This window comes from Rhinatrema bivittatum, chromosome 9, assembly GCF_901001135.1.
Source record: "Rhinatrema bivittatum chromosome 9, aRhiBiv1.1, whole genome shotgun sequence".
Classification (NCBI taxonomy): Eukaryota; Metazoa; Chordata; class Amphibia; order Gymnophiona; family Rhinatrematidae; genus Rhinatrema; species Rhinatrema bivittatum.
In genome coordinates, this window is record NC_042623.1 from 164,294,121 (window position 1) to 164,312,239 (window position 18,119).

At 41.4% G+C, this 18,119-nt stretch overlaps 2 protein-coding genes across 9 annotated transcripts in view; one reads left to right on the forward strand and one right to left on the reverse strand.

The window, feature by feature from the left end:
• The window catches only part of GIGYF2 (GRB10 interacting GYF protein 2), a 444,297-nt gene that overhangs the window by 277,510 nt on the left and 148,668 nt on the right, over positions 1–18,119 (reverse strand). The window lies entirely within an intron of this gene.
• KCNJ13 (potassium voltage-gated channel subfamily J member 13) lies at positions 1,392–15,510 on the forward strand. The gene is made up of 3 exons (XM_029616698.1): positions 1,392–1,536; positions 11,963–12,454; positions 14,262–15,510. The coding sequence occupies exons 2-3, from the start codon at positions 11,968–11,970 to the stop codon at positions 14,879–14,881; spliced, it is 1,107 nt and encodes a 368-aa protein (XP_029472558.1). The 5' UTR covers positions 1,392–1,536; positions 11,963–11,967; the 3' UTR covers positions 14,882–15,510.

Below are 18,119 nucleotides of genomic sequence, written 5' to 3' on the forward strand. Positions count from 1 at the left end.
TTTTGGAAGGGTGCAAAGAAGGTGTCTGCAAAGACATCCGTTCTATCGGCGAGGTTGGTGCTCCCCTGGCACACTGCATGTTTTCATCACCAACCAAGGAGAAAACAGGGCTTTTGTGACCTTGGTATACTAACGTTCTGCCTGAACTTGCATCAAAATGTTCCTTTAGAGAGGAAAAAAAAAAAAAAAAAGTAAAAGAATTTGCTCTTGAAATAAAAAAAAAAAAGAAAAGCAGTAGAGAGGATTTAGTGTTTAAGTAGCATTATATTGGTCAAAATTAATAATATTCACAGCAGGTCTTCAGCAGGTTTCAACTGAAAACAATCAGGGCACTTGTTTTCCAGATCCTCTTATGTGCGACGTGCAATCAAAGTTCTTATATTCACAACTAAGTGAAAACAACTAAACTACTTTTTACAGCTATTCCCACAGCTCCTTCTCAGGCGGTGGTGTCCAGAGACAGACCATGAAGAGCTACTTTCATCAGCACAGGGACAGCTCAACACAGTCTTCCTGCGGAAAGAGAACACACGGAAGCACGACACTCTTTTAGGATATTTTCCTTCATTCTGTAAATTTTTTTTTTTGATTAGTGACGTGGTGTTTTCCACCTCAAGCCACGGCCAGAAAAGCAGATAAGTACTCAAAAATAAAAAAAAGACTCACCCCAACAGTATAGAGCTTTATCCAGTCGTTTCTCATGTCTCTCTCTCAGTCCTCTAGTTTGCTGCAAGAAACTGAGCTCCAAGAGGCAGGAGTTGCAAAGGAATGGGACAGGCTGAGCATGTCCCCTTCTTATCCAGGAAGCTTAGGCTTTTTAGCTCCTCCAGTACTTGGAGGAGGATAAAGTGGGGTCCCAGTGTCAAAATGCTAAACCAACATAATACTGAAATGGGGACAAAAACTCAGTGGGAGGAAATAAGTTCCCATGGGTGCAGGTGGGAGGCCACAGAAAAAAAAAAAAAGAGAAAGCATTTCCCAAGGATTCCTACACTTTTTTACAGAACATGTCTGACTACTAGGAGGAGGAAGAAAGACAGTATAAGGAGGAAACTCTCCTGCTTTTAAGCTGTCACATAGCAGAAAAGTCTGAATTGGGATTGAGGGGCGGGATTTTTCTCCTTTGATCTAACTACCAGTATGCAAACAAAAACAGGCTTCTTCCTCTCCCTCCCCAACTTGCTCTTGAAGATTGTGAAGCTGTTGGAGTTTTGTGCTTGATAAAGAAAAAGCTTGTTTAAGAAGCTAGCAAGCTCTTCTACCCAGCACATCTAATTGATCTACCCTCTTACTGATAAAGTGCCCAATCACATCAGTTTCAGAGAAAGACCATCCCACCTGCATTATAAACCCAGGAACGCAGGCTGTAAAGCCACTTCCACAAGGTCTGCTTAAGGGGCAGCTTTATTGCCTGGGATTAGTGTAAAGGAATAGCAAAGGAGATCAATTTGCCTGCCATATCTTGCCCGGATCTCCATTTCTGATCTTTCCATCCTCTTTTAATCTGGCATTCTGGCACAATTTTCTAAAACCTTGGTAAGTAAACACTGGGATTTTAACTACCGTAATTTCTTTGGTTTTGCAATCAAATGTTTATAGTACTGCAGTGTACAATATAGCAAACATGAAGCAGTTACTAACAAGGACAATCTCACTTATGAAAAGACAGAAGCAAACTTGTCACAAAAGAATTTCTCTCTCTAAATGTTGACTAAGATTTCACATGGGCAAAAATATCTGAAAGGTTCTTTTTCCCCTAGAAAATCTGTTTTTACAATTTTACATAACATGATCCTGTATTTTACTACCATATTACCAGACAATCCCATCTCCCTCTCCTTTCAAAACAAAAAAGAAAGACTTATTTACTAAAACAAGAACAGGATAAACTTCTGAATTTACATAGCTTCAGTCCGGTTTTTTAGCCCAGATTAGCAGCATATAAAAACCCACATTTAACGTATCAACTGCGAGTCTTCCCCGCTCTGGGGCACTGTCACCTGCTGGAGCTCGAATGGAAATTACCGGTATCGGAACAGACCGAGAGCGCCAGTAAATGCTAGGAGCTGGAGGGTGCCACTAGCATACATAAGCAGTAACAGATGAGAGAGTCCTGCTTGTGGCAGCGTAAACCCCTTTAACATCTCTGGGTCTTAACACTCTGCTATTGTATGCAAACGTGTAAATTAAGTGAAGCCAAAGAGCTGAACTGAAAAGGTAATTTATAGCCTCTGAGGTTACACTTCATTTCTATTATTGCTGATGGAAAGGTGCTATACTAAATGCTTATCTATATGGTGGGATTCCTGTATGCATGGCATAGGTCCCATGCCGTAGAACTGCAGCAGCAAACATTGTGCCTCTGAAAACTCAAGGCAATGTTCCCGTAGGATGTAAACATTATCCTCACGTTCTGAAGAAATACTACATTTGTTTCTGATATAGAAGAAGAGTACTACCGAATACCACTTTATATCCTGCTGCTCTGTGGACATGCCACAATCAACAAGGTCTTCACTTATGGCTTCTTTTCATTAGGCAACATGCTAGAAGTATACGAAAAGTATCTAACTCCATAAATATAAAAACGTCCCCAGAATTGAAAGCTTCCTCAGTCTTGAGCTCTGGCATCTTTAGCTTCCCCACATTTCCAAATATTTTAATTCTTGAGAGATTCAGAAATAGGTAAGAGTATCCCCCCTCCCCTCAGAAGAACGAAGTGAAATATAAAAAGAGACGGCTTTTTTTCTACATTCCCTTCATAAAGCTTTGTTTAAATAGTAAAGGACTTTACACAGTTTCTTCCCTCTTTAGACAGAAGGCACATGCTATCATGTGATTGCGGCTTATTAAAAGAAATGAACTGAAGGACTGTCTACAAACTGGATTCCAAACATATTCTGGAGATTGTCTGATCCTCCGTTCTCCCTCCTCCGCACAAAACCGTAGCGCTATATACTACAGTAAACTCTTCTTTACACACTCATCATTAGAATACTCCACTATCAAAGTAATTGCCACCACCAGATTCAACATCTTTACTGCAAGGAAAAAAAATGAAACGGACGGTCACAGTCCTCTTGAAATTTAAAGGACCCCCATAAGGAGACGTTCCACCTAGAACTGTTTTCTGGGATGCATGCGTGCGCAGTACGCACCTGAGTGTGGATCTGGGGGAGGGGAAAAAGCTACGCGTGTCAGAATCCCCATGTCCCCTCAAAGTATCCTGAAAACATGTTGACACAGCACGAAACAAAAAAAGTTATTAGGGGGAGCCACATACACACTGATCTCGTAAGCCTTCCTGCCTTTGGGAAAACAGGCTAATAAAAAAAACATTTTATAGTACATTAATGAAGAATGGGCAGATTAAGACTGAATAAACAAGGCACATCCTATGAAATATAGTAAACCTGTTGTGTGTATGAGAAAAAAAGTAGGAATGGTTGGCCACAAATCTAAAATTTAACTTAAATATGGTTCTTTAAGAGCAGAGCAAAGATTCAGAAAAACACAGTATGAAAAGCTGAGAGCAATACCCCAACGTTAATGGAAAAGTCGTCTCTTATTAGTTATCTGCTAAAAAAATAAATCACAAGAACTGTAACAATTTAACTATTAAACAAAAGAACTGGATGGCAAAGAAGTTTATAGTCGCAAAACGAGAGTATCTTCTTCAGTATTACACACACAAAGTTTTCTGGGGATAACTGCACAGGAGATCTCAACTTGGTAACTCGGATGCACAAAATGCAAACCTTGATAAATGTCTTTCCAATTTTACTGAACAGAGTTTAAATGGGATCATTCTAACAATGTCAGTCGATAAGTCTACACTTTTTCTTGCCCCATGTAGTTATTAAAGCAGGCCAAGGCAGATTTAGGAGCTTCTGAACAGAAAGCTGTGGGAGAAGGTTATTTTGCAACACGATCAAAGGAATCCAAAGTGAAGCCAAATAAGAAGCACTCACTAGATTTCTAACTACAGGCCAGTATCTAACACTCCCTTCCTAGCTAAATTATTAGAAAAATTGTGGCTTCCCATCTCTCACAATTTCTAGAAAGAAACAAAATTCTGGATCATGCACAATTAAGGTTTCAAACAAAATACAGCACCAAGACAACTTTACTGGCCTTGTGGGATGCTTTGCATAGTAATTTGGATACAAGTGTTGATTTTGCAGTTATCCTTTTGGATTTGACCACAGTTTTTGACCTGGTAGATCATGCTAGGATAGCAAATTGTCTTTCAGAGGCTGAAGGATATCTGCTTAAAATGGTTTAATTCCTTCCTGGAGAACAGGAGACAGCAAGTGGTAAAGGAAAATGTGTCATCTTCCTCCTGACCAGTGATATGCGTTGCTGCACAGGAAAGACTGCTGACTCCAATTCTTTTAACATTTTCAGTGCATTGAGAAAATATTCAGACCCCTTCCCTTTTTCCACATTTGGTTACATTACAGCCTTATTCTAAAATAAATATGCTTTTTCCCCTCCTCAATCTACACACAATATCCCACAATGACAAAGCAAAATCAGGTTGGTAGAAATTTGTGCAAATTAATTTTAAAAAACCCCAAAATCTCACATTTACATAAGCATTCCGACCCTTTACTCAGCATTTTGTTGAGCACCTTTTGCAGTGAATACAGCTTCAAGTCTTCTTGGACATGACGCTACAATCTTGGCACACCTGGATTGGGGAATTTTCTCCCATTCTTCTCTGCAGATCCTCTCAAGCTCTGTCAGGTTGGATGGAGAGCATCAATGTACAGCTATTTTTCAGGTCTCTCCAGAAATGTTCAAATCCAGGCTCTGGCTGGGCCACTCAAGGACAGACTTGTCCTGCAGCCACTCCTGCGTTGTCTTGGCTCTGTGCTTAAGGTCGTTGTCTTGTTGGAAGGAGACTCGCTGCCCCAGAGTGCTTTGGAGCAGATTTTCATCAAGGACCTCTCTGTACTTTGCTCCGTTCAACTTTCCCTCGATCCTGACTAGTCTCCCAGTTCCTACAGTTGAAAAACATCCCCACAACATGATGCTGCTGCCACCACCATGCTTCACCACAGGAATGGTATTTTCTAGGTGATGAGCAGTGCCTGGTTTCCTCCAGACATGACACTTGGCAATCAGGCCAAAATGCTCAATCTTGGTTCCATCAGACTAGAGAATCTTGTTTCTCATGACCTGAGTGTTCTTTAAGTGCCTTTTGGCAAACTCTAAGCAGGCTGTCATTTGGCTTTTACTGAGGAGTGGCTTCCGTCTGGCCACTAAACGCCTGACTGGTGGAGTGCTGCAGAGATGGCTGTCCTTCTGGGATAAACAATGTGGATCCCTAAAGGATGGAAACGAAGAAAAGCATACCTGGGGGTAACTTCCCGGTGCAGCAGTTACTAACCTTAGCAGAAGGCATGGAGATTACTACCCTTAACCAATAAGCCTTGATGCTTGTAATGCTACAATATCACCTCCGCTTCAATGGCAGGAGGCACAGGGGAGAGGGGGAAATGGATTCAGATGACAACCATTACCGGCCCTGACTTTTACAGTATGGGATACTGATATGCAGACATACGGGAAAAAGCACAGGACTGCTTCTACAGCCACGTTCATAAGCAAAGCACGGCAAGCAGCACTGTCTGAATTTTCAAGGCAGCTGCTCACCCCGTAAAAATGTTGTTAGCAGTAACTTTTATGGGTTATCATAAGGCTTGGGGATCACTGCAAGCAGCAGCAGTTACTACCCTTAGAAATATTGGGCTAATCTGCATGGAGCAGCTGATACTACCTTAAGAAGCTTGCTGGGCAGACTGGATGGACATAAAGGGACCAATGCAATACCATGCCCTAGCCGCTGCGCATGGCTTAACATGCGACTGGACACACATTGTGGATGTGCATCCATAACCCCTGATCCAATATGGGGATTAGTGCATCCAAAAGGTGCATCCAAATCACCGCGTAGCTAATAGTGCTCATCACATGTAAATTCATGTAGATGAGGCTATTAGCTAATCCCCGCAATCCAATAACTTTTCTATGAGGCCAATGCGCCCTTGCAGTGCGGCAAATTTTATGCAAGCCCAGCTCAAGGGTGCACTGAAAAAAAAAGAAATATCCTGCTTTCTGCGATTCCTTCTAATAGTTTTGTTGCGATACTAAATAGGAGGAGCCAAATAAAGTATTTGATTTACAAAGAAAACATTTTTGAAAAATATATTCTGGACACCCAATACTCACAGGATCAGGGTGTGTATTTTGTGCAGATAGTGGGAGAAAACAGACGCTTGTAGACCGAGCGTCCTTTTTCTCAACCCACTTGACAGCCACCTCTCCTGTGCATCCAATGCAGAGGAGGCGCTAGGAGCGCACATTTATCCCTAGCACCTCCTTTTTGGCGCGACCCCTCATTTAAATATTGAATCACGCACCCAGGGGAGGCGGCTGGGCGCGCATTAGGAAAACGGGCGCTCAACAACTGAGCGCCTGCTCTCTGCGCACAATTATTACATCGGCCCCTTAGTTCATTTCTGTCGTCATTACCAGGTTACTACATAAGGGGATACCAAAAAATGTTTTCAGACTGCAGAAGATACAAAATAATGCAGCTTTACTGATGGTAGGCTTGAACCCTAGAGACCATAACACGTGAACACTGAAAAGCTTACACTGGGTTCAGAAATGCTTTTTGTTCTGACTTTAACATATTACAATAGTCTTGCAAGCCTTTCACAATATTCATGTCCTTGGTCAGGCAACATGTCAGCATGTCCCAACACAAAACTGAAGGGCTCCTTGGCTAATCTTCCTCAAATTAACTCGACACAGCTCTCTTTCCTTCACTGGGCTCAAACTGTGGAACAGCTTATGGAAACAAATCAGTGCTTTAGACAATTGTTTATCTATTTGATTTATATTCCACTTTTCGGCACTTCAAAGCGGATTACATTCAGGTACTGTACTTGCTTGAGTAATTCCCTGGTCTTTAGGAAAAATGAGAAAGCCTCTTTGTTCCTATCATTATATGATTCGTGAGCTAATTCCTCTGCAGCCTAAGTATTTAAGTTTACTGAGTGCACTCATCCAGTATCTTTGCATTACAAAGCACATCAATTTTTATGTGAACTGCATTGTTTGGCAGTCTGTTTTGTCTGTTAAATTATTTTGAGGCGTGTGTTAATTTTACTATTTTTGGTACATGCACTGTATACAAATTTTGTTTTGTACTTTGCATCAAGACTGGTTTGAAGAAGCAAATAAATTTAAATAAAATAGAGAACCTTTCAGAAATGGGTGTTAAAGAATTGGCAATCAGTTCTACAAAACAGACTGTGAGAAACAAATGAAAAATGTTCCCATTTTTATCTTAACCAAGATCTTAATTTACAGCTCTAGACTGATGAGAAAACCGATAAACAGCTGGATTAGCAACCATTCCCTTTATCGATCGATAGTTTCTTGCAGCACCTGAGGAACTTGGGCTGTTCTAGTCAATGGATCTTTCATGAAGCAGGAAACTACAGTGCCATCCAATTCACCAAGGAAAAGCCCTGCCGTGGCAGCCCTTCGGTAGCAGATAGCAGAGGTGGCAAATTCAACCTGCCCCCAATCTATCCTGCTAAGAAGCCTCAGAGTTTCAAACTGGGAGAAGAAGAAAGATGTAGTCACAGCATATTTGTGAGGGCCTACACGTTTTTTCAAAAGTAAATACTGGGCATATTTGCATCTGTCCCAATTCAAAACAGGCAGGACCTGAGACCTGGACTAAATTTTTAGCAAAGACCCATTAGCTGCAGTCATACTAAAGAAAAAAAAAAACAACCTTGGACTTGGCAAAGACACACTTAAAAACACCAACTGTGCCAGTAACAGACTGAAAACAGAAACCACCTCCTGACACAAACCTGTTAATGAGACATGTCATGCATACTGGACTCCTGGAACAGCCAGACTGAGAAATAATGCAGGGAAATAGCGAGCTGATGTGGCAATTGAGCTCAAAAAAACTGAAAAGGCCAGCTCTAGGGCAAATGGTGCCCTGTGTGAAAATCACTGATGGCACCATCATGGCCCCCACCCAACTGATCCCTGCTCCTTGGGGACAAAAGGTAAGGATGAAAAACTGGGAGGAGGAGGAGGAGAGAGAAGGGTGAACACCCCCCACCCCCTCAGACTGACATGGGCACACTTTACCTCTCCCCATTCCCCCTACCATTCCAGTGCCGACCCCTAGACATATAGAAATGCTGCATCTGCAGAATAAATTTTAAAAAAAGACTTTTTCATTTTCTAGCAATCTTGTATCCCTGGATCACACATCAGCAGCAAAATTGGGCTAAAATATCTCCAACACAAATTTCAAATTTTCTCAAAATAAAATAGAGCACACCCAGTTCAAGCCACCCAGCAAAACAAATTTTAAAATTGACAGCACTGCATCAACAATTTTAGAAAATGGATACAAGATCTTATTCAGATATTTAATACCTCAGATTACACAAAACATATCCAGACTTGGTTGACTCTTGGAGACAAATACAGACTAAGGATACCATAAAGCATAAATAGAAATGTGCAGACAGAAACTGAATTGGAACTCATAACAAGCCAGGCACTGTACAGTATGACGTGCAATTTTGCCATTCCTCATAAAACATCAAACAAAATCAAGAAATATAAATCATAAAGCATAGTAGTTAAACCATGCTAATATAAAAAATATTTCACATCTGATAAGAGAAAACTCGCTCAGACTACCTTAAAGGACTGGGCACAGCTGTCTCACCCAGCCTTCCTTAAAATACAAACTCACAGGTAATCCTGGGAGAAGGAAGGAGCCCTCACCAGAGTAAGAACTCAGGGCCTGGAAGGATTAGGGAGGCCCCAGAGAGCAGGCAAGAACCTGCCAGGTGTGATGTTTCTTTGTTACCTGAACTTTAAGGTGAGCTGCATCATTTGTTTTGTTATGTACATAAACTGCACAAAAGGGAAACAGCTAGTCTGTCTCCTTGTTCTTTCTGGCTCTTTCCAAGCTGCTATCGTCCAAATTACCACAAGCAGAAACATCAAACACCAGCCAATAATTAAAACTAATAAGGATTTTAAAAATGTTTTGATTTCCAGTAACCTTGAGATTGTCATGGATTGGGGGAGGTGGGGGTGCACAAACTATCTTCTCTCTCTCACACACACACACACACACTTGCACGCTCATTCTCTCACAAACTCCCTCTCTCATACACGTGCCCATGTTCTTGTGCAAGCATGTTCTCTATCTCTCATACACACACAAGCTTCTCTTTCTCCCTCATACACATGTGTGTTTATGTGTGAGAGAGAAAGAGTGCATCACAGCCTGTGTGCATGTGAGGGAGAGAGCATGTATATATGACAGGACTATATGTGAGAATGAGAATGAACACGTGTAAATGTGTGGGAGAGAATGAAATCCTGTGTGTGTGTGTGCGCTCACACACAGGCTGTCATGCACACAATGTGCACGGATGTGGGAGCCTATCTGCATGTGTGAAAGAGAGAGGACTGTGTAAGCCTGTGTGCACGTGAGTATGACAGAGCGCCTATGTATGTGAGAGAGAGGGAGTATGTGTGAAAACATGGGCATGACCATGACAGAGGGAGAGGGTGAGAGAATGAACATGTGAAACTGTGTGCATATGTGTGGGAGGGAGCCATTACACTCATGTGAGCTCAGGCTCACTCACACACACACACTCTTCTCTTTCTTCCCCATATATGCTCTCTCTCACACACACACACACACACACACACACACACACACACACACACACGGCAACCCCTTTCTTCAGGCTGCAGCAGGTTAGAGTCTGCGCCAACCCCGCCAGGCCTCTCTTCGAGCTACTGTGGGATGGTGTCTGCTACAGCTCTACCAGGTCTCTCCTCTACCGCCACAGGAGGGGTTATTCTAGCTTTGCTCAGGTAGACTCACAGCTCACAATGCCCGGGTAACCACCTGGCCCACCCTACTTAGAGGCCTTCTATGCTGCCGCTCAGTGTAACTGCACAGTATGTTCACCCATTAGCACTGGGTGGGAAACCAATCAGTAATAGTTAAAGTCCCAGCACCTTCTTGCTTATGTAAAACAGTCCTGACCTCCAAAACAAGAACCATTGGGAAGACAAGTTTCTTCCAAATGAAAGTAAGTTTATTGGGTCTTGTTCCTTAGCAATACTGAAATACATTCAGCATGTGAAGCAATGAAGTCAAGAAAGCGACTGGCATCTGCATATCCATAACAGGTGCAACTCGCTTTCTCCCCCCAGTTATTTATTGTCCCACCCTCTCCCCACCAAAAGAAGAGGCTAATGGGCAGACCGGCCTGCACATATCTGTGGTTGCTGCCCCAGTTGTGACCTCCCCACCCCTATATGTGAATGGATTGGCTCCTCTCTCTTTTTTAAAAGATACATACTACAAATTAACATACAGGTTCCTACTGCCTTAATATATCCACCAATGGTAGAATATAAGCAAAGCTGATAATGCTTTCCTTACATTATGCAGAGATCATCATCAGCTTACTGATCATCTTGATAGTTCAGAAGTCTAATAATTAGCATGCAAACCTTAGTGACTACTTAGGAGCTTAGCAAAATGACTTTGCTCTAGTTTCTACTTCATATAACCTTCTGTACATGCTCCTTATGCCAAGTTTGTGCAAGCATGGAAAATTATGCTGGTCATCTGTACATTGTTTTTTGTTTGTTTTTTTTATCTGTCAAACCACTTCTCTGTTCCCCAAATCTGATTGGCTAGTTTAGGCAAAGAACATGGGCTAGGAACAGCTTATCTGCCCACAACCTTCCTCTTTTGCTACCCATCCACTCCCTTGTGACACTATAGGCTCTAAGAACAAGAGGACTCTTTTCGCTGTAAACATGCAGAGGATCTTATACACTTATGAATTACGTTTTAAGGCTTCTAAAGAGAAATCTGAGCAAAAATCACAAAGACCAGAACACCAAAGTCATGACCTTCCCACATTACTACTGCTAACCACATGACAAAAGCAAGCAACAGAATCATGCTATCAGCACTTTGACAGCTCAGTACAACAAAAGGAAAAGACAGCAAACTGAAACAATGTTCTGTGCTTGGACTGGACAACTTCCCATCCAATCAAGTGTCCCAGTTGCCTCTTTCAATTAACGAGAGTGCTTTAACCTTTTAGATCCTGCTCACTGAAGGAATTATTTCCTGATACTACTTTTTATATATCTTAGTTAACTAGACCCAAACATGGTATAAATATGGTATAAAAAAATTTGCAAGTCATTAAAAGTATATGGAAAAATGTGAAACGTTGGTACCTAAAAACATCCTAAAGCAGAGTGAGGCAACTCTGGTCACCGAGTGCCACAAATAAGCGTGGGCTTCAGGATATCTGCAGTGAATATGCATGATGCACATTTGCATGCACCGCCTCCATTTTATGGAAATACATCTCATGCATATTCATTGTGGATATCCCGAAAACCACGCCTATTTGCGGCACTGAAGGACTGGAATTATCTACCCCTGTCCTAGAACATTACAACAGTTCTCCAGCAGCATCTGCTAGGCAACTGAAAACCAAAAACAAAGATGAAAGCAAACAGTGAAAGGAACTGAGCATCAGAAAATAATGTCCAAGTATGGAACTGTAAGTGGCCGTATTTATGTCATGATGCAGGGATTTATTTTGTTTAATGCTACATTTGAAGCTGGTTGCAAACTCATTTCTGCTTAATATATCTATGGTGGGGAGCAGACCAGGGAAGAAACATGGAGAGGCATATACATACTGCTTTTTTTTTAATCTAGCAACGATATAAACATGATTCTGCCAGTGATGAAGATAGGTACCTCTTAGTGTGATCGGAGTAGGATTTTACTCCTTGAGGAGGGTCTGCATGTAAGAGATTGTAACAGGCATTTCTTTTCCAGCATTGATGCAGGTACAGATGGACAGGATGGATGGCAGTAGTAATAAAGCCGCTGCCTTCCCTCTCTTGATTCCAAGGCGTCAGAGACTTGTCACCAAGGATGGCCGCAGTACACTCCGCATGAACAATGTCCAAGGCAAGGGCCTAGTATACCTGAGGGATATCTGGGGTATTTTGTTAGACATGCGCTGGCGGTGGATGATGCTCTTCTTCGTCGCTGCCTTCCTCGCACACTGGTTAGTCTTTGCTGTGTTCTGGTACTTGTTAGCAGAGATGAACGGAGATTTGGAGCTGGATCACGAGGCCCCACCGGACAACCACACCATATGCGTGAAGTACATCACCAGTTTCGCAGCTGCCTTCTCCTTCTCACTGGAGACCCAACTTACTATTGGCTACGGCACCATGTTTCCCAGTGGGGACTGCCCCAGTGCCATTGCTCTTCTTGCTGTGGAGATGCTCCTGGGACTAATGCTGGAGGCTTTCATTACAGGTAAGGGCATGAACCATTACATCATTGGTGGGGGGGGGAAAGAGGAGCCCAAACGAGATGCGGCACTCAATGAGACTACGGTGGTGGTTGTGGTGAGGATAAAGAGATTTTTCAGTACCAGCACGTCATAAATAAGCTCTTAAAATCCTTAGGTTCTAAAAGCTGCAACAACTAAAATGAACGGTTGTCTTAGAGCAACTATCACTGACAAGAAGTCACAGTGAATCTTGCTGACTTTTTTCTAAAAGAACGCCATCACCGGTTTTTTGTCGTCTTTCTTTAAACGCTAGAACCGCCGCCAGCAAATTGTTTTGTCGGTGCAGATTTTAAAGGCTTGCACAATCCATGTCCATGATCACAGCGGTTTACAATTTTGTGACTTGTCAGCATTTATGATAACTTGATTTCTTTCAGTTTTGGCTCCATGTGTTACACCTAGAACTGCCGATTTGCTGGTGTATTTTCTCTCTTCCCGCTCATCCTGATTCATCTTTTGAGGTGCTTTGCCTCCTGTCTGCACTCTGATAGTTGTATCTAATACAGCATAAATTCATTCACCAAAGAAATGTGGTTTTCTTTCACTAATAGAGCCTAAAATATAGCATATAAAAGCAGCAAAAAAATTGATCTGGGGTATAGTTTTTAGTACCTTTTTTAGATTTGAGTGTACATATACAGTAAATGTTTTAACTTTTGTCTTGAAAGATTCAGTTGGTTATTTCATCTAGTTTTGTTAAATTTAAAACATTTTCTATCAACAAACAAAAGATCTACAATAATTTCCTTTATTGTAAGTCATATGATACTAATAGTAAAGAAGCTACTGTTGTCACAGACTGCAACATCAAAACTTTGAAATAGACAAAATGCAGAATTCTTGCCTGTACTTAACACAGCATCAATCTGTGCACCAAAAACATTTGTTTTCTTTCAATTATGGAGCCTAAATCATAGTGGCAAAAGAATTTGCCACTGGCGGTTCTAGGGTGTTCATAATTTTGGCAGTTCTGGTATTAACAAATCTGTATGACAACCTACATTTGGTCTTGCTTGAATCTGGTATGATGGCTTTCTATGAAAGATTATGGTTGTACGTGTTCACTTATAATGTAATTATACCCCCATTCAAAAAGTACATGACAATGTATTCATTGTAAATTAAATTACAAGTTCTGCTCTAGTTTATAACTTCAGAAATCCTTGCAGGTTTTAAGAAAAGCTTTCTGGAATACTAGAAGCTGCCCATCTGCGTTCCACAGCATTAGTGCTATGGCTTTATTAGTGTGGAGTAAGAGGGCTAACATTTAAAAGTGGTAAGCTTCAAATAAGATTATGTTAGTGATCAGCATATGGAATATAGTTATTCCACTATGAGGAATCCATGTCTTCGGACTGGCTGCTGCTTGGAATAGTGAATTTCTCCTCCTAACTATAAAGATTGCCAACTGTTCTGCTGGATTTCTCATGGCATAATATTGCTCTACATGGGATTTTAAATCAAACGTTAAAACAAATGTTTGTGGTTTCAGTTGTACAATGCTTTTCCCACCTATCAGTTTAACTAGCTCATATATATTTACAGGATATCTTATTAATGTGGAACGGCAAGCTGCAGTTTAAATGACAAAAAAAGTTGTGTGGGATCTATTTCAGGGTGCTCTGAGCCATAATTCTGATTAGAATTGTCAAATGCCATACTACAGTATCACACTTACTTTCCTGTGATTCCTAGAAGATCAACAATGACTAAGTTCCCCTCCTAACAATCATACACATTTAACTCACTCCCTTCACTCCTCTCTTCTAGGTGTCTTTGTGGCAAAGATTTCCCGACCAAAGAACAGAGCCAGCTCCATCTGTTTCACGAACACAGCAGTTGTTGCACACAAAGAAGGCAAGCCATGCCTCATGTTCCGGGTTGCCAATATTAGGCAGAGTCCTCTGACAGAAGTCAAAGTCACAGCAGTGCTTTATCAGGAGCAAGACAATGACCATCTCCATCACACCAGCATTGACTTCCATCTAGACAACATCAGCTCAGAGGAATGTCCCTTCTTCATCTTCCCTCTAACCTACTACCATACCATTACCCAGTCTAGTCCCTTGGCTCCTCTACTCCGGGAAGCACTCTCATATTTTGAACTTGTGATCTTCCTCTCAGCAACACAGGAGGGTTCAGGTGAAACCTGTCAACGGAGGACATCCTACCTCCCATCTGAGATTGTACCAAATCACCGTTTTACCTCTATACTGGTCCAAAATGCCAAAGGAGAATACCAACTTAACATGGAGAACTTTAATAAGACAATACCAGAGCTCCCAGTTGCAATGGAGACCAAAAATCAAAAGATAAGTGAGATGGAGGTCTGCGTCAATGGACAGCACATTGACAGCTTCCAAATTTGCGAGACAGGTCTCTCAGAATAGCATTTATGCTTGGTTTCTTCTCTCTATTACACTAAATATTCTTTTCATCTTAATTCCTCTTTCCCTAATTTACATTAGATCGCAGAGAGCCATGTAACACCTTTGTACAGATGATAAACAAGGTTGGAATAGCAACATCGAGCTGGGAAACAGTACAAACCCTGGGAAAGCAGACGTACAGCGACACCTGCTGAATGTATCAGATCATGAAAAGAACTGCATTGACTCAAACAATTCTGGGAAATGACTTACTAAATCCCAGTTTGGAGTGGAGTAGATTGACAAAACTCTACTTTAACCTGAAAAACAGAGACCTGGACTGGTAAAGTAAGCAGACTGGGTGCAGCTGAAAGCCATGTGATTCTCTAGTGATGCATGCCTCTGCTGGTCATACCTGTTAAGGGAGACTGATAAACTTCTGCTAAGACAAAAGGATGTGGACAGCTTCTGGTGACCGTGGAAAATACAATGATAGCAACAAGTGTGGAGATGTACTGTACATACAGTATCTTTTTTCTATATATCTATAGAAGCTGTCCACATCTTCAGGAGGACTAGCCAATTGAAGCATGGATCTCATAACTAGGCAGGTGCTCTGAAGCCAGCCCAGGGGGGGGGGGGGGGGGGGTTGAAAAAGTAGCCAATAGGGAGAGGAGCCTGGAAGTTCAAATTTAAGCTGGGACAGCTGGGTGCCAATGGGAAGATGGCAGCAGCAGGGATCCCAAAGAAATAATAAAGCTTAGGAGGAGGGGTGGGAGCAGCACATTTCCCGACAGAGAGCAAAGTCTCACTCCTCCCACAGCCCACAGCTCAAGAGGAGATGCCAAGGAAAAGGGGGTAGGGTGTTGTCACAGCCTAGGCAGCTCATAGGAGGAATTTTGGCAGTACAGAAGGGCCAAGGCACCAAGGAAAAAGGTGTGGGTGCCTGGGGCAGGGGCACCATTGATGGTAAATGGTCAACCTATTAAATACATGGGGGCTGCAGACAAGCTATTGAGGGAAGCCTGGTATAAAAGGATCCAAGACTAGGACAGGGGAGGTTTGGGTAGGCCAAAAGGAGGAATGGTCAAATAAGAGATGGTGTGGCATAGGCCAGGATATGTAGACAGTCTGAGAGAGGCCAAAAAAAGGTCTAGTCAAAGAAATAAGTAAGGCCTGCAAGGGCAGCCATGGGTAGGTGAGGTGGCAGTACACTGCACCGAGTGGTAGTCGCCGCGGGCTTGTTCTAGTGGCATTCACAGAGCAGGATGCCAATGGGGTACAGTCTTCATGGTGCAGAAGGATGAAGAGCAGCTGCCTCACCTGGGAACTGTCAGCAGGTGGATGGGTAACAAAGGAATTGCTAAAGGAGTGCCAGTGGGGCTGTAGGCTAGTTCTGTGCTACAAGTTTGATATTGTTAAGCAACAGATTTTGTGAGGTTTACATTATGTTGCACAATGTTATAAAGTTTTTAATTGTATGGTTGTGGCTATTTTCTCCAATCCATAAAGGTCAATTGTGAAAAATTAGAAAGTCATTATTATGAATCTGGGCGGCAGGGGAGTTGGGAATTTGTGAGATATTACAGCATGCCTCTGTCTTAGCAGGAGTTTATCAATCTCCTTTAACAGCTATGACCAGCAGAAGCATTCATCACCAGAGAATCATAGTAGGAACTAGGAAAATTTCTTCCGATACGATGAAGCACTTAGAATTTACTAAAAGAAATGTCACTTTAACAACGGTTGACTAACATATAGCCATATTAACAACCATATAAAGAAAAAATACAAAAAAAAATCCCTTAGACAATTACAATCATCACTGTCTTGATTACATTTGTGTGCTATATAAAACTGCTTTTTTTTTTTTTTTTTGCAACAGTTTGAACTGTGAGTAGCAAAATCTAAATAAAACAGGGGAAAAAAAAAATGAGGTCATCTAGCTGGTAAGACTTCCCATAGTTCTGGCAATCTAAGTTTTATAGCCTCTCTGTGTTAAATCTGGATTGGCCACTGTTGGAAACAGGATGCTGGGCTTGATGGATCCTTGGTCTGACCCAGTATGGCAGCTTCTTATGTTCTTAATCTTAAGGATAACACCATGGAGAACGGCAGTGGATTTCAAACTCAGGGCCTCATTTACGACGACTTTTTCCCCCATTCTGACACTATGGGGAAAATGTTTTATAAATTAGGCCCTTACATTGCAATAAAATTCCAGTGTCAGAGTTTGGATTTGGGTTTTAAATTTAAGTACTTGCTCTTCCAAATTCGAGCTCAAGCAAATTATAAATTCAGGTATAGCTGGTAGGTCCCTGTCTCAGAAGGCTTACAATAGAAGGTAATAGAGAAGACAGAAGGTGAAGTGATTTGCCCAACATCACAAGACGCCACAATCTGTGCAGCAAGATTTGAACCTTGACTTCCTTAGTTCTCATTCTGCTGCTCTAGCCAATAGGCTACTGAATTGATGTGAGGAGATGGTAAATGCTAAATGTTCCTAGCCACATTTACCATCTCCTCACATCAATTAAGGATATTTTACTTGACAGATTAATGCCTTGCACACAGCAAAGATGTGAAAAGGATTTGGAGAAATTTGAAGGTATTTGCCAGGCCAGAGTATACCAAATATGTTTTTGGAAGGCTACAAAGGAATAGTTTAACTATCATCTAGAATTCAAGAAGAGTGACACCTGTCATTCCAGTGCCAAAGCCCCTTAAAAACTATGAATATTTTAGTTGCCTATTGTTTACTTTATGTAAATATATATATGCACACCATACAGGTTAAAAAAAAAAAGGACATCAATAAATGCTGAAGCTTGTGTGCTTAATGAATTTTACAACACAAATACTTCAATAATAATTTCAGCTCTATCAATTGAGGCATTTCATCTTTTTCATATTATTTAACCATTCATAAATTACATAATTCAATGATTAAATGTGGAACAGAAATCCAGTGTTATGTCATGCAAGCCATAATTAAAAAATATATGACCAAGATCTCACTGTCCAGTATAGCAGCCAGCTATGGTTGGCTATGATATGCAATGTAATACCACACTAATTTTAACCCAAGCAGAAGTCTATAGCTTCTTGCTTCACCTTGCAATGTATACTGCACATTTTCCTGACATCCTGCAGAGACACATTTTAACACTCTCTAAAATATATGGTCTAAAGAATTCTCTAACAGAAACCATTTCAGGTTCTATTATTTTTATTTATGTTAATACAAATTTCAGTTCTG